This window comes from Polypterus senegalus, chromosome 7 (genome assembly GCF_016835505.1).
Source record: "Polypterus senegalus isolate Bchr_013 chromosome 7, ASM1683550v1, whole genome shotgun sequence".
In the NCBI taxonomy this organism is placed as follows: domain Eukaryota; kingdom Metazoa; phylum Chordata; class Cladistia; order Polypteriformes; family Polypteridae; genus Polypterus; species Polypterus senegalus.
This window is the reverse complement of record NC_053160.1, coordinates 40862567-40878189: the sequence shown is the minus strand read 5'-3', so window position 1 is coordinate 40878189 and position 15623 is coordinate 40862567. Positions and strand designations below refer to the sequence as shown.

Genomic DNA, 15623 nt, shown 5'->3' with positions numbered 1-15623 from the left:
AGAACTATGATTGTTTTTTTGTCTTTTTACTTTGTTTTATTACTGGCTATGGTCCTCCTTTTTCTCCAAGAATGCTGTTGAATGGACTTTTTCCCTTCTCTGCTGTCTTCTGGCCATGGGTGAATGATAATATTAATTGATATACACTGTTGTGATCCCTTTTTATTCACCAGTTTGAAATCACTTTGTTTTAACTTTATGTCTAAACTAATCTGTATCTTAATATGAATGCACTATATGAAATTTCTAATTTGTACAGTTTGTAATTATATTTTAACTGTGAACGTATTACAGCACTCTGAGTCTATACATAAATTTGATTTGAGCGGATTTGAACTGAATTGAAATTCTACTCGCATCTTACATTAATTAGTTCACCAACATTTTCTTTTTCCCTGTTATCTTTGTCAATATACTGTTGAAATAAAACTAGCATGGAATTAAGTTTTTTGGTTGGCTGCAAAGATGGCACAGGGATGGGTAACATTGCTGATACATAGTTCCAACAACATGGATTCAAATTCCAGCTAGGCGACTGCCTATGAGAAATCTGAACATTCCCATATGGCTACAAAATAATCCATTTTGCCCCCATATCCCAATGTCTAGCATGCTAGGTTTAACCAGCAAATCCAAATTTGTCTGGTGTGAGCCTGCACTGTGATGGACTGGAATGCCATTCAGGCCTGATCTCTGACTCAGAAAAAAGACACATAAATGTTTATCACAAATCTTGCTTTGTGAAAAAAGAAAAATTAAAATGTGGATTTTTAGCTTTTTTAAAAAAGCAGAAAATGTGTAGCAAAATTACAGTCTCCCATATACCTTAAAGTTCGAGCATTCTTACCTTTGAAATGCTTGAGTGCCTGGATAAACTAACAGTAATAATTAAAAGTTAATTACACAGAATCTCTAGTGTAAGTGTAGCTAAAAATAAAATATTGGTGGACTGTTCAAATTTACATCTAAAATATATAATTGGGGAAAAAGTACTATTTCATTCTTTGATTTTGACTGCATAAAAAAAATAATTCATTTTTGGAAGGTGCTTAAGACAAAAAGCACAGGAATACTTTTGCTCTATTTATCTTTAGCTAAATTTCCCCTGAAAAGAGACATTTTCTTTACTCTAGCATCAATGGACTCAGGCAATCTTAAAGTAATCACCTTATTAGAAATTTTCTAGGAGAAAGAGTTCTTAGGAAGGCTTACTGTCTGCTGAAAGCCACATTTAATCCCCTCAATGTTGACATAAACAGGCGGGAGTTGCACGTTTCTACTCCTTTATTTTTTTAATAAATCTGACAGCACATAGTAATGTGTCAGCTAATTAAATTAAATCTCAATTACATGGCAATTCTAAAAGGTCACAGAGAAGCCAGATCGAGCACATTTGCATACTGCTCAGTCTGCCATTAAGACTTCTTTTTTCAATCACTGTTGCTTTTGGATTAGCAGCTTCAAGTTTTTACTTCAGGTTTTTCATAATATACAGGGTGTGCCAGCTAAAGTGAAGGAGTGTCATCTGTCTTATGACCTCAACAGGTCCATTATAAAGATTCAAACAAAAGAGGGAGTTAATACAACCAACCTATAGCAGGAATGTCTAAGGAGCTGTATGCGTCTACATGCAGAAGGACCAGTTCTTTATAGTTTTGGTAGGTGCTAGTATATTTCTCTTTCAGAAAAAAAAACAGTTTGGAGACTGAAAATACAAAATATTACTACTGTATAATTCTATAATAGCATGACATAATAGAGTGTTGATTAATAAAGTTACATTCTGGGTCATACTTCTTATGAACAATCAGTATATTGATTCAGACTATCAACAAGGCATCTGCCAAAAAAATAAGTGCTTTAGGTGGCCCAGAATGTGATGAGTTATAATAATGCATACCAGCAGAGTGGACAGTTTACTTTGTAATAGTATTATATAACAACAATACCACAAAACCTGTGCAAAACAATCAAGACAATATAACATTTTTAAACCTGCTAAAACCAATTCAGGGTTGTGGGGAGCCACAGTCTCTCTCAGTGTGCAACGCTGCAACTGAAGATTCAACACATTTATGTTAAGAAAAGAAAACCTATTTGATTTAAAAAAGTCAAATTTTCTGTTTCTCTAATGAACACACTAGAAGCAATGCTACAAAAGTGGATGTAGTATACAGTGATCCCTCGCTATATCACGCTTCGACTTTCGCGGCTTCACTCTATCTCGATTTTTTCTCATACACGCTTATGTCACTACACATGCGCTTTCTGAGAACTTTTATCTAAGCCCCACGATGGCTCCTAAACGTGCTGCTTTTTTTAAGCCTTCTGACAATAAAACTAAGTGCCGGAGGAAGCTGCTTACTATCCAGGAGAAGGTGAAACTCTTGGATATGATCAAAGATGGCAAAACCCTATAAAAGCCTCCTCACGCATATGAAAAGACAGCGCCAGCTACTGCCTATCAAGATGTTCTTCAGCCGCGCACCCAGACACCCACTGCCTACTCCTAATACTCCTTCAGCAGAAGAAGTTAACGACGCACCTGCTGAAGATACTGCACTACCTGAAGACTCTCCTACTGAGGTGGTGCCTTCATAGATTAGTGGTTGTGTGTAAGAACTGTGTGTGTGTGTGTAATTAAATGTACAGTACAATAATCTACTATATAAAAGTGGTTGGGATTGTCCTTCCGTCCCGTGAGTGCAAAGCGTAGCGGTATTCCGCTTATCACATACTTACTACTTGAGGCTTGTGTTACGAAGCGACGTGATGTGAGCAGAGTTCTGGTGCTCTCATCGTTCCCTTGCTTTTGTGTGCGATGCACTGGAAAAATAGACAAAATTATGTCTCTGGAAATAATTAATGTTGATAGAGTACAAATGCCTCACCGCATAGTAAATATCAGGGGAGATGGTGCTTGCTTATTCTCATCTATAGCTTATTTAGTGCATGAAACACCGTCTTTAGCGGTACAGATTTGGGCTGACATTGTACGACTTTGGACAGGCACTCGAGGGGATAAAAAAACTTAGGTTTTCGGGAGATGTTATGAATGGGCACTTTGATGTTCTCATTCCCTACACTTACATGCCTGATATACACATGGAGCGCATACAAATTGAGGATAAAAGTCGGTTGCCTTAAAAGTCGGGTGAGCCTAGTAATAATATGATATTTGTAACGTCTAATATGTCTTATTTTCTCTTATTTTGTCTAATGTATTGGGTAATACGAGTGTAATGGTGACTAAAGGGTGTTATTTCATGTCTAGAGGGCTCTAATAATATTAAAAAACGCATTTAGAAGGTTGTAAACAGGTTTTCTATACTCTAACTGCAAAAGTATTCGATTTATAAATTAAGAATCCTACTTCGCGGAAATTCATTTATCACGGTAGAGTCTGGAACAGATTAACCGTGATAAATGAGGGTTCACTGTATTTATATTCCTATTCTACAGACTAAAATTTTTCAATAAAAAATTACATTATACTAATACTATTTAAAAAAACCTTAAGACACCAAAATCCAAGGTATCTTCTCAAAAAATACAAAAATACCAACATCAACACCACAGTGTGCATTTCTGTCAAACAACCTGGCCACAACACAGTTTATCACTTTAAGTAGGTTAGAAAAGTGCTATACAAATGTAATTAATTAGTTAAAGGGACGTACACAGTGACAATGAATGCCTCTTCTGTAGCACTTCATTCCTTCATTTTTAACACCTGCTTAACCATTTCATAGTCAATTGGGAGGTGATGCATTTAAACTGTTTCTGTAAAGCCCAATACAGAACTGGAAGCACCAAGAACTCTGGTCAGGTGAGAGAAGCATGGCACAGTGCAGGAAAAACTGCTGAAGTAGACTGACAATAAGTACGAATTACTACATTATGTAAGCTCAGTAATGCTAACATTGTTTTCTTAGTTTATAAAGAATGGGTGGCCAGATTTTCATAGAACCAATACAGGACACATCTTTTTTCAAATTTGAATGTTCTTTTATAACTTTTATAATGGTTAAATAAGAATCTACACCTGTAGCTGTGACCTACCTCATTGGTGCTGTAAAATACAACAACTCCAAAGTAGTCTTTAGCTCATTTTTATCCATATTTCATCAGTTACTCAAAGAAGTTACAACCAGCAAAGAAAACCTATAGAAAAATGGATTTTACTTGGAAACAAATTACACATTAGAAGAGACCAGACAGCTTATTTTCTAAATTAAAAGGTATTTTTAAAAGAATTTAACCACTCCTTTTATTATGTGTGTTTGCATAACACCATTTCTGTCTGTTAGTATGACAATCTATTTGTATGTCATTTGCAATTTCACAGACACACATGTTACTCTGCAGAAAAGTGGCTGGTACACCTGAACAGTTCAGATGTACTGGTATGGTAGTCCTTCACAGAAATATATATATATATATATATATATATATATATATATATATATATATTTATATATTTATATATTCATATATATATTTATATATTCATATTTATATATTTATATATTTATATATTTATATATATATATATATATATATATATATATATATAAGACAAAAGAAGAAAAGATCATTCAGTCCATGAATCCATTTGATTGGCACTTTGCTAAGGTATCCCAATATCAATAGGGAGACAAGACATGATCTTCTAGGAAGACAATTTCAACATCTAGCGAGAGACATTTTAACATCACACGAGACAAGGCAGTGAGACAATATTTAAAACAAGTTCACGGTCATCTAACCAAGCAATTGTTGGAATGCTTTTGGCAGACACGCTTCATGTGCTCACAGCTCTTAAACCAATGATAAGTGAGAAGTAGAACCCGCAGATCGCCAGGAGCAGCAGGAGCAAGCCAGCAGATGATCTGTCCGCTTATCCTTAGCGTGCGCTTAGCCCACCCCCCTCCTTTCACAACACCAGCGGCAGAGACGTGAAGTGGCAAAAGGATAGCTGCTGTACAGGCTTTTAAATGATCGACGCGCACCATGACAAGTAGAACACGGAGCTTGCCAGCAGCAGCAGCAAAATAACATGATCCGACGGCATCTCCTTAGCGTGCATTCAGCCGCTCCCCCTTCACAACGCGAGCAGCGTTATACATCCTGCGAGAAAGAGATTTAACCACGCCTGGGGCTGGAAATAAAGGACAAGTATTGTTTTTACAAAAGTTTTAAAGTAAAAGTGAAAATAATACATATGTAACAATTCCCATGAAAATAACTCTCTCTTTAAATTGTATATCCGGTAAAACAAGCCCGGGGATGGCCAAGCAAAGCGAGCAGGAGGTGGAGCCCTCTAGTACTTTAAAAAATGATCAAGTTTTCTGCTCTGTAACTTGTTTTAGATCTCCATGATCCTTTATGTGCAGGATTCCTAGCTTATAATTTCTCTCATTAATTTCAACTAATGTCCTTGAGAATGTTGTTTGGTATTTCATTGAAGGAATTTTGATAGATTAGTTTATCAATGCCTTTAAAAATTCTGAAGAATTGGATTACGCTCTAACATAACGTTTTCTGCTCAAGACTAAATAATTAATTCACCTAGCATCTCTGAACAGGACATACACTTTGTTCTCAGCATATATTTAATTGCTCTCCCCAGCACAGCTTCTAGAGTTATAAAGTTACTAGCAAAATACCCGCGCTTCGCAGCGGAGAAGTAGTGTGTTAAAGAAGCAATGAAAAGAAAAGGAAACATTTTGAAAATAACGTAACATGATTGTCAATGTAATTATTTTGTCACTGTTGTGAGTGATGAGTGTTGTTATCATATATATATATATATATATATATATATATATATATATATATATATATATATATATATATATATATACACACGCGGACAAAATTGTTGGTACCCTTCAGTCAATGAAAGAAAAACTCACAATGGTCATAGAAATAACTTTAATCTGACAAAAGTAATAATAAATAAAAATTCTATGAAATTTAACTAATAAAAGTCAGACATTGATTTTCAACCATGCTTCAACAGAATTATTTAAAAAAATAAACTCATGAAACAGGCCTGGACAAAAATGATGGTACCCCTAGAAAAGACTGAAAATAATGTGACCAAAGGGACATTTTAATCCAAGGTGTGTCCACTAATTAGCATCACAGGTGTCTACAATCTTGTAATCAGTCAGTGGACCTATATATAGGGCTCCAGGTAGTCACTGTGTTGTTTGGTGACATGGTGTGTACCACACTCAACATGGACCAGAGGAAGCGAAGGAAAGAGTTGTCTCAGGAGATTAGAAAGAAAATTACAGACAAGCATGTCAAAGGTAAAGGCTATAAGACCATCTCGAAGCAGCTTGATGTTCCTGTGACTACAGTTGCACATATTATTCAGAAATTTAAGATCCATGGGACTGTAGCCAACCTCCCTGGACATGGCCACAGGAGGAAAATTGATGACAAATCAAAGAGACGGATAATACGAATGGTAACAAAAGAGCCCAGAAAAACTTCTAAAGAGATCCAAGGTGAACTTCAAGCTCAAGGAACATCAGTGTCAGATCGCACCATCCGTCGTTGTTTGAGCCAAAGTGGACTTCATGGGAGACGACCAAGGAGGACACCATTGTTGAAAACAAATCATAAAAAGCCAGACTGGAATTTGCCAAACTACATGTGGACAAGCCACAAAGATTCTGGGAGAATGTCCTATGGACAGATGAGACAAAATTGAACTTTTTGCCAAGGCACATCAGCTCTATGTTCACAGACGGAAAAATGAAGCATATCAAGAAAAGAACACTGTCCCTTCTGTGAAACATGGAGGAGGCTCTGTTATGTTCTGGGGCTGCTTTGCTGCATGTGGCACAGGGTGTCTTGAATCTGTGCAGGGTACAATGAAATCTCAAGACTATCAAGGGATTCTAGAGAGAAATGTGCTGGCCAGTGTCAGAAAGCTTGGTCTCAGACGCAGGTCATGGGTCTTGCAACAGGACAATGACCCAAAACACACAGCTAAAAACACCCAAGAATGGCTAAGAGGAAAACATTGGACTATTCTAAAGTGGCCTTCTATGAGCGCTGACCTCAATCCTATTGAGCATCTTTGGAAAGAGCTGAAACATGTCGTCTGGAAAAGGCACCCTTCAAACCTGAGACAACTGGAGCAGTTTGCTCATGAGGAGTGGGCCAAAATACCTGCTGAGAAGTGCAGAAATCTCATTGACAGTTACAGGAATCGTTTGATTGCAGTGATTGCCTCAAAAGGTTGTGCAACAAAATATTAAGTTAGGGGTACCATCATTTTTGTCCAGGCCTGTTTCATGAGTTTATTTTTTTTAATAATTCTGTTGAAGCATGGTTGAAAATCAATGTCTGACTTTCATTGGTTAAATTTCATAGAATGTTTATTTATTATTACTTTTGTCAGATTAAAGTTATTTCTGTGACCACTGTGAGTTTTTCTTTCATTGACTGAAGGGTACCAACAATTTTGTCCACGTACATATATATATATATATATATATATATATATATATATATATATATATATATATATATATACATATGCATACATACATACATACATATACATACACACATACATACATACACACACATATATAAACATATATATACATACATATCTACATATATACACACACAGCTATTTCGTATCAGTGCAATACGCTGCTTGTTAAAACGGATGACTCCCGCTCTTACGTGCAAGTCTGCGTGGATATTATGAACTATCGTATTTGTTCAAGTTCTATTTAAATTTTAAATAGAAGGAATTTTTATTTAGTCGACAGAAATATCTTTGGTAGGAATGGTAAAACAGACAGGAATATTATTCTGAATAAATCAACTCAAACCTTAAACAACTTATAATATTTTGCTCTCCATAAAAATATATCCTGTCTAAATTATACAAGTTAGAAATAAAGTAAACGTTAAAAGAACAAACATTCAAATTTCTTTACTCTTATGTAATTTTATATAAAAAATAAACTTAGATTTTAAATATCCCAAAAGATTTTGCTCTCCATAAAAATATATCCTGTCAAAATTATACAAATTCAAATATGAACATGCTGCATAACAAAACCTGGAAATATAAATAAAATGTGTTCCTTTCAGCAATAACAAATCAAATCATTCAGTTGTCTTTGCTCATATGTCATTTTAGAGCTGGACGCCTGGCATCTTTTTGGCAACAGGTTCGTTTCTGTTTGGTGTGAGGTTCTGTGTTGTGGAGATTCTCAGGATGGATTGCAGGTGCTCATCAGTGAGGCGACTCCTGTGTGCTGTTTTGTTAGTCTTTATCACTGAGAAGAGCTTCTCACACAGATATGTGCTACCAAACATGCACAAGGTTCGAGCCGCATGTAGACGGACTTTTTGTTCTTCAAAGTCACCAAAGCGCCGTGCAAACTCAGTGCGCTCAGTTTATCAGCAAAGTGCGATTTGGGAACACCGTAGTGACGACTTGGTTTAACATTACTTGGCAACAGGGAAAGTGGGGCAAGGTGCACTGGTGCATTTGTGTCTCCCATAAAAGCAGCTTCACTTGAAATCACTTTGTGATTGTGCACGGGTAAAACGTCCGCTGAAGTGTCAGATTCTTATTTAATTATTCTGCTTTCTGTATCTTCTGCATTGCATTCAGGTTACCCTGATGTTTTGTCTCATAGTGCCGTCTTAGATTAAATTCTGTAATTACAGCCACATTAGCTCCACAAATGAGACACACGGGTTCAGTAAACATATACTCAGCCTCCCATCGGTTTTAAAGGCTCTATTTTCAGAATCAACTTTTCTCTTCAGCATCGTGTGAGCTAGCTTCGCAATAACTTGCAGCATCATAAGCTAGACTTGATTAACGCGTAAGTGTTGGCAAGGCAGCTGAAGCGCTGCATTATGGGATCTGTAGTTTATTGTGTTACCAGCGCTTCATATACCGGGCCATTAATAACAATAATACAGTATATAAAATGATCTCGGGCGGATATAATTACACGCGGGCGGATGTGGCCCTGCCCTTGAGTTTGACACATATGGACTAAATAGAACTTGAAAAGATATATTTTTTCAAATGTGATCGCAATTCAGATAGAGTTGACGCACTACAGCCTGCATGCCTCAATAAGTCATCCTCCCTCGCTCTTACTTTTTACCGCTCATCTAATGAATACACTGAGTATGGCTTTACCAAAACAATCATTGATGGCTAATAAAGTATCCATTATTCGAGTATGTAGATCGGGATATATATATACATATATATATACCCGCGTATCGCAGCGAGACGTAGTGTGTTAAAAAAGCTAGAAAAGAAAAGGGAACATTTTAAAAATAACGTAACATGACTGTCAATATACAGTATTTGTTTTGTGAGTGTTACTGAGTGTTGCTGTCATCAAGGATTTGATTATCATTATTTCTTTCAATCAGGTTCGTATTTGTAGGATGTGTTGTGTTCAAGTTACATTCCGTGTTTGTCAATCGTTGTAAAGATGACAGGTTTCATTCATCGATTCGTTTCTTACTGCATCAATAAACAGCTCGTCTTCTTCTTTATCTGAGACCTGACACACTGCATGCACGGGTTTTTTACACTGTCTTCCTTTAGCGGGACATTGACTTTTTCCAACGTGTGCTTTGTTTCCGCAGTAGCTGGATTTATGAATATGCTTGTATGTATCAGACGCTTCATATTTTTGCTGCCTTTTCAATTGTGTAATTCGGTTTTGTTCAGCGCTTTGGAACTGTTGCTTTTATCTGTGCACTGCGCCAGTTCACGTGAGCCGCTCGGTGTACATGCATCAAGGTTCCCAGCTGTGCTGGTGCCATCTCGTGCTATGTCCATGGCTGTATTTAATGTTACCTTAGTCCTGGCACTTAAAACTTTCTCTCGCAGTTTCGCTGAGTTTGTGTCAAACACCACCCTGACCATCTCATCTTCCTCTCCATAAGCACAGTCCTTCACCCGTGAATATTTAGTGGAGTTTGCTATTGGATTGCCGCTGACGGACGGCCTTATATGGGCAGGCACTAAATTACAAACGCCAGCGCAGCCTGTCTATGAACTTAATTTAAAGTGTAGGTTTACATCGTGCTTTGTTTCCGAAGTAGCAGAACTCATGAATATGGTTGTATATGTCACTCGCTTCGCTTCTTATTGTTTCGCTGCCTTCTCAATTATATAATGCATGTTTTCTTCAGCGCTTTTTGGAGGTCTTCCTGGTTTTCTATGTACTGCGTGATTACGTGGGAGGCGTGATGATGTCACACGAAACTCCGCCCCCACGGCATTCAAGCTCATCTCCATTACAGTAAATGGAGAAAACAGCTTCCAGTTATGACCATTACGTAGAATTTCGATATAAAACCTGCCCAACTTTTGTAAGGAAGCTGTAAGGAATGAACCTGCCAAATTTCAGCCTTCCACCCACACGGGAAGTTGGAGAATTAGTGATGAGTCAGTGAGTGAGTGAGTGAGTGAGTGAGGGCTTTGCCTTTTATTAGTATAGATTTTATAGCATGTCCTACAGATGCAGTCTCACTAAGGCCTTGTTCACACGGGCGTTAAGTTTTTGGATAAACAAACTTGCTCTGAACGTCCTAGACGTTTATGTTGCATTTTGTGGTGGCGATCGATTGACTTCTACACCGGCGCTTGTTTGTCTCTGTCTAACGCCAGCCTGCAGCCCAAATTGTAGTTTGTGTGTTAACCTGTGGAGGCAGTGTCGGAACTGGATATGAAAGCCCTTGTCATTTTATTTGAGGTGCCTCCTTTCAATATGGACCATTTTGCTATGTTAGATATTAATCTTCTTGTTTTAAAAATACTCGTAATACGCGACGTAGGGAGAGAAAAAATCGCCGCCGCTACTGGGTTCATCCTCTGACTGCACAACGTCGGGTTAAAGCAGTGCTTCTCAATTATTTTCTGTCATGCCCCCCCTAGGAAGAAGAAGAAGAAAACATCTCGCGTCCCCCGAGCGACTATAAATAGTATCATTTGTTTATAAAATTGTTATAAGTACACCTCTGCATAACACTGTATCCTTATTAACGATAAGAGAATAAAAAAGAAAGAAATATGGACCAATTTACAACAAAGAATAGCTTTATTAAATGTAACAGAAAAGATTTAAAGTGCATTCTAAATTAAAAAAAAATTTAAAAGAAAAATAAAAAAGCATGTTCCCCGAGGTCAAACGCGACCTCCTTGACGGAGCCACAGGGGCACGCCCCACTATTTGAGAAACACTGGGTTAAAGGAAGTTTTTGTGCTTTATGAAGAAATGCTAAAATTTCAGCGCAAGTTTTTAACTACTGTCGGATATCGGTTTCCACTTTTGATTGTCTGCTGCAGCTGGTGCAATGCCACATTGCACGCCGATCAACCAATATGCGACTTGGTGTTAGCCCAAGAGAGACTACTTGTCACTTTGAGGTAAGGAAACAGCAGTCGAGTGTGCGCTTACACCGGTGTTATGCACTGAAATGCCATTCCCCATCCCCCCCCGCCATGGATTGCCCCCTACATAATCGTATCAAATATTATATTAGAACATAAATTAATAGGTTCATGGTTTACAAATTACACGAGACAATAAAATAAAATAAGCAATATGAAAATATATATGTTGTATATGAAAACATAAAAATATTAATATTTTTTCATATACAACATGTAAACTTATATATATCTGGTCCTCCGAAGCGTAAAATAAACGCGCAGAAAACGAATTAGAAGCGGTTTCCTTGCGTTGGTTGGGTATTGAACGCCAAGAAAAAGCTGCATGCAACGTTTTTTTGATGCTGCATAAACGCGCTGCCGGACAAACGCACGTCACCAAAGCCCGTGTGAACACTCTCATTGACTCCTACGTAGAAAACACTCGCCGCTTGATCCGCTCACTGGATGCTACGAACGCAAAAAAAACGCTCGATTTTAACGCCCGTGTGAACAAGGCCTAATGCAGAAGATTCTGACTTTAACATTCTTTAATTGAAGCGGTTATTTGCCTTTTTGATTTCTTTTGCACACCACCTTACATTTTAAGAAAGTCATGTCAACCAACACATTATTTTGACTCGTTGCTCCTAACAGATCGGCATTACCCTTGTTGCATTTACAATTAAAGTTGATTTGCCAACATGTACTTTACAGCACTTGACAACTTGACTCCATTAGACTGTACTTTCCAAGTCTGTCTGGTTTGGAAGATTGGCCTGGAGCTTTAAACTGTTTCAACTGCCTCATCTGCATTTACGATGCCTCCATTTGTGGTGTTTTTGGAAATGTTACAAGTTTGTTAACTGTATCAAAATGAATATCCCTAGATAAAAAAGTAACAGTCTAAGTACAGACCTCGGACAGACTGTACTGATGACCTTAACCAGTGGGGAGCATTCTCCTCTTAATCTAATTTTAATAGCTGTGAGTTAGCACTCTGCCACCCACTGGCAATATCCTTATACATATTTCTGTATATATTTAAGTAGCCTACCAAAAGTGAATTTGAGCTACTGCAAAATTTAGTAATGTGAAAAGATCTTTTGAACTACACACTAGTTACCTATTTATGCTTCATGAGTACTAGACGAGGCTGAATTTCTAAGAGAAAAGATTCTGCTGCAGCAGAGTAAACGTTTTAATACTGTAATCAGTACAGTACAGTACAGTAAAGATTTGCACTTTGGTATCAAGTTTTCCAGGGTGGGCTTCATGTTCTTAATACTTTCCGCTAAGCTTTAACAATGAGTTGTAATAATTAAATACGTACTTGTTCAATGTGTCAGTAGATGAAGTACATACCAGCAAAGAAAGAAAATGTCCAGACACTGAACATAACTGCAAAAATTAAGTTTTTCTAAAGGAAACATTGCTCATCCCAATAGAATTTGTATAAGAGCAGAAAATAGCCATGGATATTGTGTCAGTTGATCACAGGGCCCACTTACACATGTCTTCACTAATGCTCAGACAATCTAAAATTATGAATCAGCCTATGTTTGGAGATGTGGGAGTATAACCTGTAAAGACACAGTGAGGATGTGTAGACTCCACACAGACAATGACTTCCCACAGGATTTGAACCTTAGGACACTAGATTCATTAGGGAGCAGTGCTAATACCTGCTGAGTTCACAGATTAAAGTATGTTAATTTAGTGATGCACGGCTAAGCTTTCAGGAGCAGTAATTTTGTTGATTAGCTGCCTGTGATTTTGTACTACATGTTCTAGTTTTTGATTAATAAAGAACACTATTTCTGTTTTCATTTTGCATCCAGGGAACTATTCTGGATATTTTATGAAATTTTGTTTTGCCATTTAGAGTCATAAACTAGCCTAACTCTCATGTCTTTGGAATTATGACAGAACCTGGAGCACCCACAGAAAAATTCATATAGGCATGGAGAGAACATGAAAACTCTCACAAATGAGCCGGGATTCAAACCAAACCTTCTGTAGCTTCAATTCAGCAGTGTTAACTACTGCAACAACAATGCTATTCTACACAGCATCAATAGATGCTATTTTAGAATTTATCTTTATATAAAATGCTAAGGGTTGTCCATCTATCACACAAAAATGTAAAGTTTACAAAAACATAATCAGGCTCCAGGTCGTTCTCACTGCAAATGGCAGCATGAATGCAAGACATTCCTGACAGAAATGATAAAAGCAGCGACATCTACTGAGAGGTAAGCTCATTGCACACAACATCAGACACGTCTCAACTGTAGGATATACAATGCAGGCACAACAAACATGGACAGACTGAATTCTGCCACCTCTGCAAAAATTGGGAGAAAGGGAACCACATGAACCATCTTTCTTTGAAGACCACTGGTGCATGTGTTTCCCAGTTACCATGATAAAAATTTATAGTAGGTAAGCAATTGATCAACAATATAAAAAGTGTATTTTGCAAATTTTCTATATCTGCTTAGCAGATTCTAAGTCACTAATGTCAGAACCTTTCCAGGTATGTCACAAGCAAGGCAGGATCAAATCCTGGGCATAACACTTGTCTAAAACAGGTTACAATTATGCATAAACCCATAAAGGTTTAATTTAAAGTCAGCAATTCATTTAAACTGCATGTCTTTGAAATTTGGAAGGAAAACTGTAGGACAAGAGAAAACACCTACATCAGCACATCTAGATAAGGTAAACTCACACCAACAATGACTTTGGGTGAGGTTTGAAAACAGGTTTTTAGACATGTGAGGCATCAGCACCAGCAAATATCCCACTGTACAACTAATATTAAAAACTGCTGGTTAAAATTTATTTTATGCAGAAGGTGAAGAAAGAGTTTAACATTTTATTGGAAGAGTGTACCTTAGAAGATTACACCAAATGATATACTTTTGTTCATGTGAGAGATTCTTTGGTAGTCTGCAAACAAATTTTGGCCACTATATTTTAACATAGTAAATACATACGTTTTAACCTGTCTTACACCTGTGCGCTACAGTATATAAAATCATAAAATGTAATTCATTTTCAGACACTTTTTTGACACTCAAAATTCAAATTAAATTTCTTGTGGATGAGAAATCATTGTAAATGTACAACAATCATTTTTCTTACCTGCATTTGTATTGGATCCTTGGAGAAGAACTGTTAAAGTCTCCATTACAAGCAATGCTAACTGCTTTTGGTCATCCATTATGCAGTTATTCTTTGAATCACCTGCGAATTCGAAAACTCATATTATGCCTTAAAACATATCATTAACATCATACATTTAACACTAGTATTACCAGAGCCTATGAAAAAAATCGTAAATCCGTCCCACCTTAAATCGCTTCTTAAAACCGTTCTCACCTCTCCACCAGCGTCTTTTGTTCATCTAAATGTGCTGATAAAAGAAAAGCTGCAAGCAGCCGGCTATTCCATCCCCCCACCGACTTAGAACGTGCACAAACTTCTCCCAGCTCATGCCTTGATTGATTTTCTGGGAGTAAAGTAGAGTTTTAGAGTGGAAATAATAAGATTGTTGTTTGGAACACACGCATTTCATGTCTGTTCCGTTTCTACTGTAATCTGTGTAAACACATTGTTAAAACAGAAACGATTTTTATATTCTAGTAGTAGATGACAAAATGTAGGCATAAACTATATAATGCATGAAGCCTGAAATCCAAATATCAAAGAAATACTTTCACAAAAGGTACAAATCTAACACAACAATTGCGCTTTTATTCAAAAATATACAGCAACTGCAGAAACAAAAAGCCGCCTTAACATGCGACATTAACACCTGTTTATTATGACTGCCTCCGTGGTACAATAGAATCAGCTGCCGACTGGGAATCAAAAGGTTACGAGTTCGATCCTGCACCCCTCCGTTTTGAGAAGTAAATTGCTCTTAGTCTTACTATTTTAGAATAAAAACATACATTTGATTTCAGTCTGTAACAGCTGGTGTAATTAATGATACTTGTAAAGGTTAGCTTTGTTTTTTTTTTTAGTCAGTTTTATTATCTCGGCCACGTTCACGAGCCCAAATACACCCCACCCCCGCATCTGACACTGCTGTTTTCACATAGACGTGCCCATGGGTTGGATTAGCCAGCTACTTGCAGCTTTTCTTTTATCAGCA

The 15623-nt window shown here is 37.2% G+C and overlaps 1 protein-coding gene across 7 annotated transcripts in view; it reads right to left on the bottom strand.

Moving 5' to 3' along the window:
- The window catches only part of wdfy3 (WD repeat and FYVE domain containing 3), a 335886-nt gene that overhangs the window by 180096 nt on the left and 140167 nt on the right, over nucleotides 1-15623 (bottom strand). For all 7 annotated transcript variants that reach the window (XM_039758522.1, XM_039758515.1, XM_039758516.1 and 4 more), the window contains exon 10: nucleotides 14609-14710. In XM_039758522.1, coding sequence (XP_039614456.1) covers nucleotides 14609-14710 — 102 coding nt within the window. The remainder of the gene's footprint in view (nucleotides 1-14608; nucleotides 14711-15623) is intronic.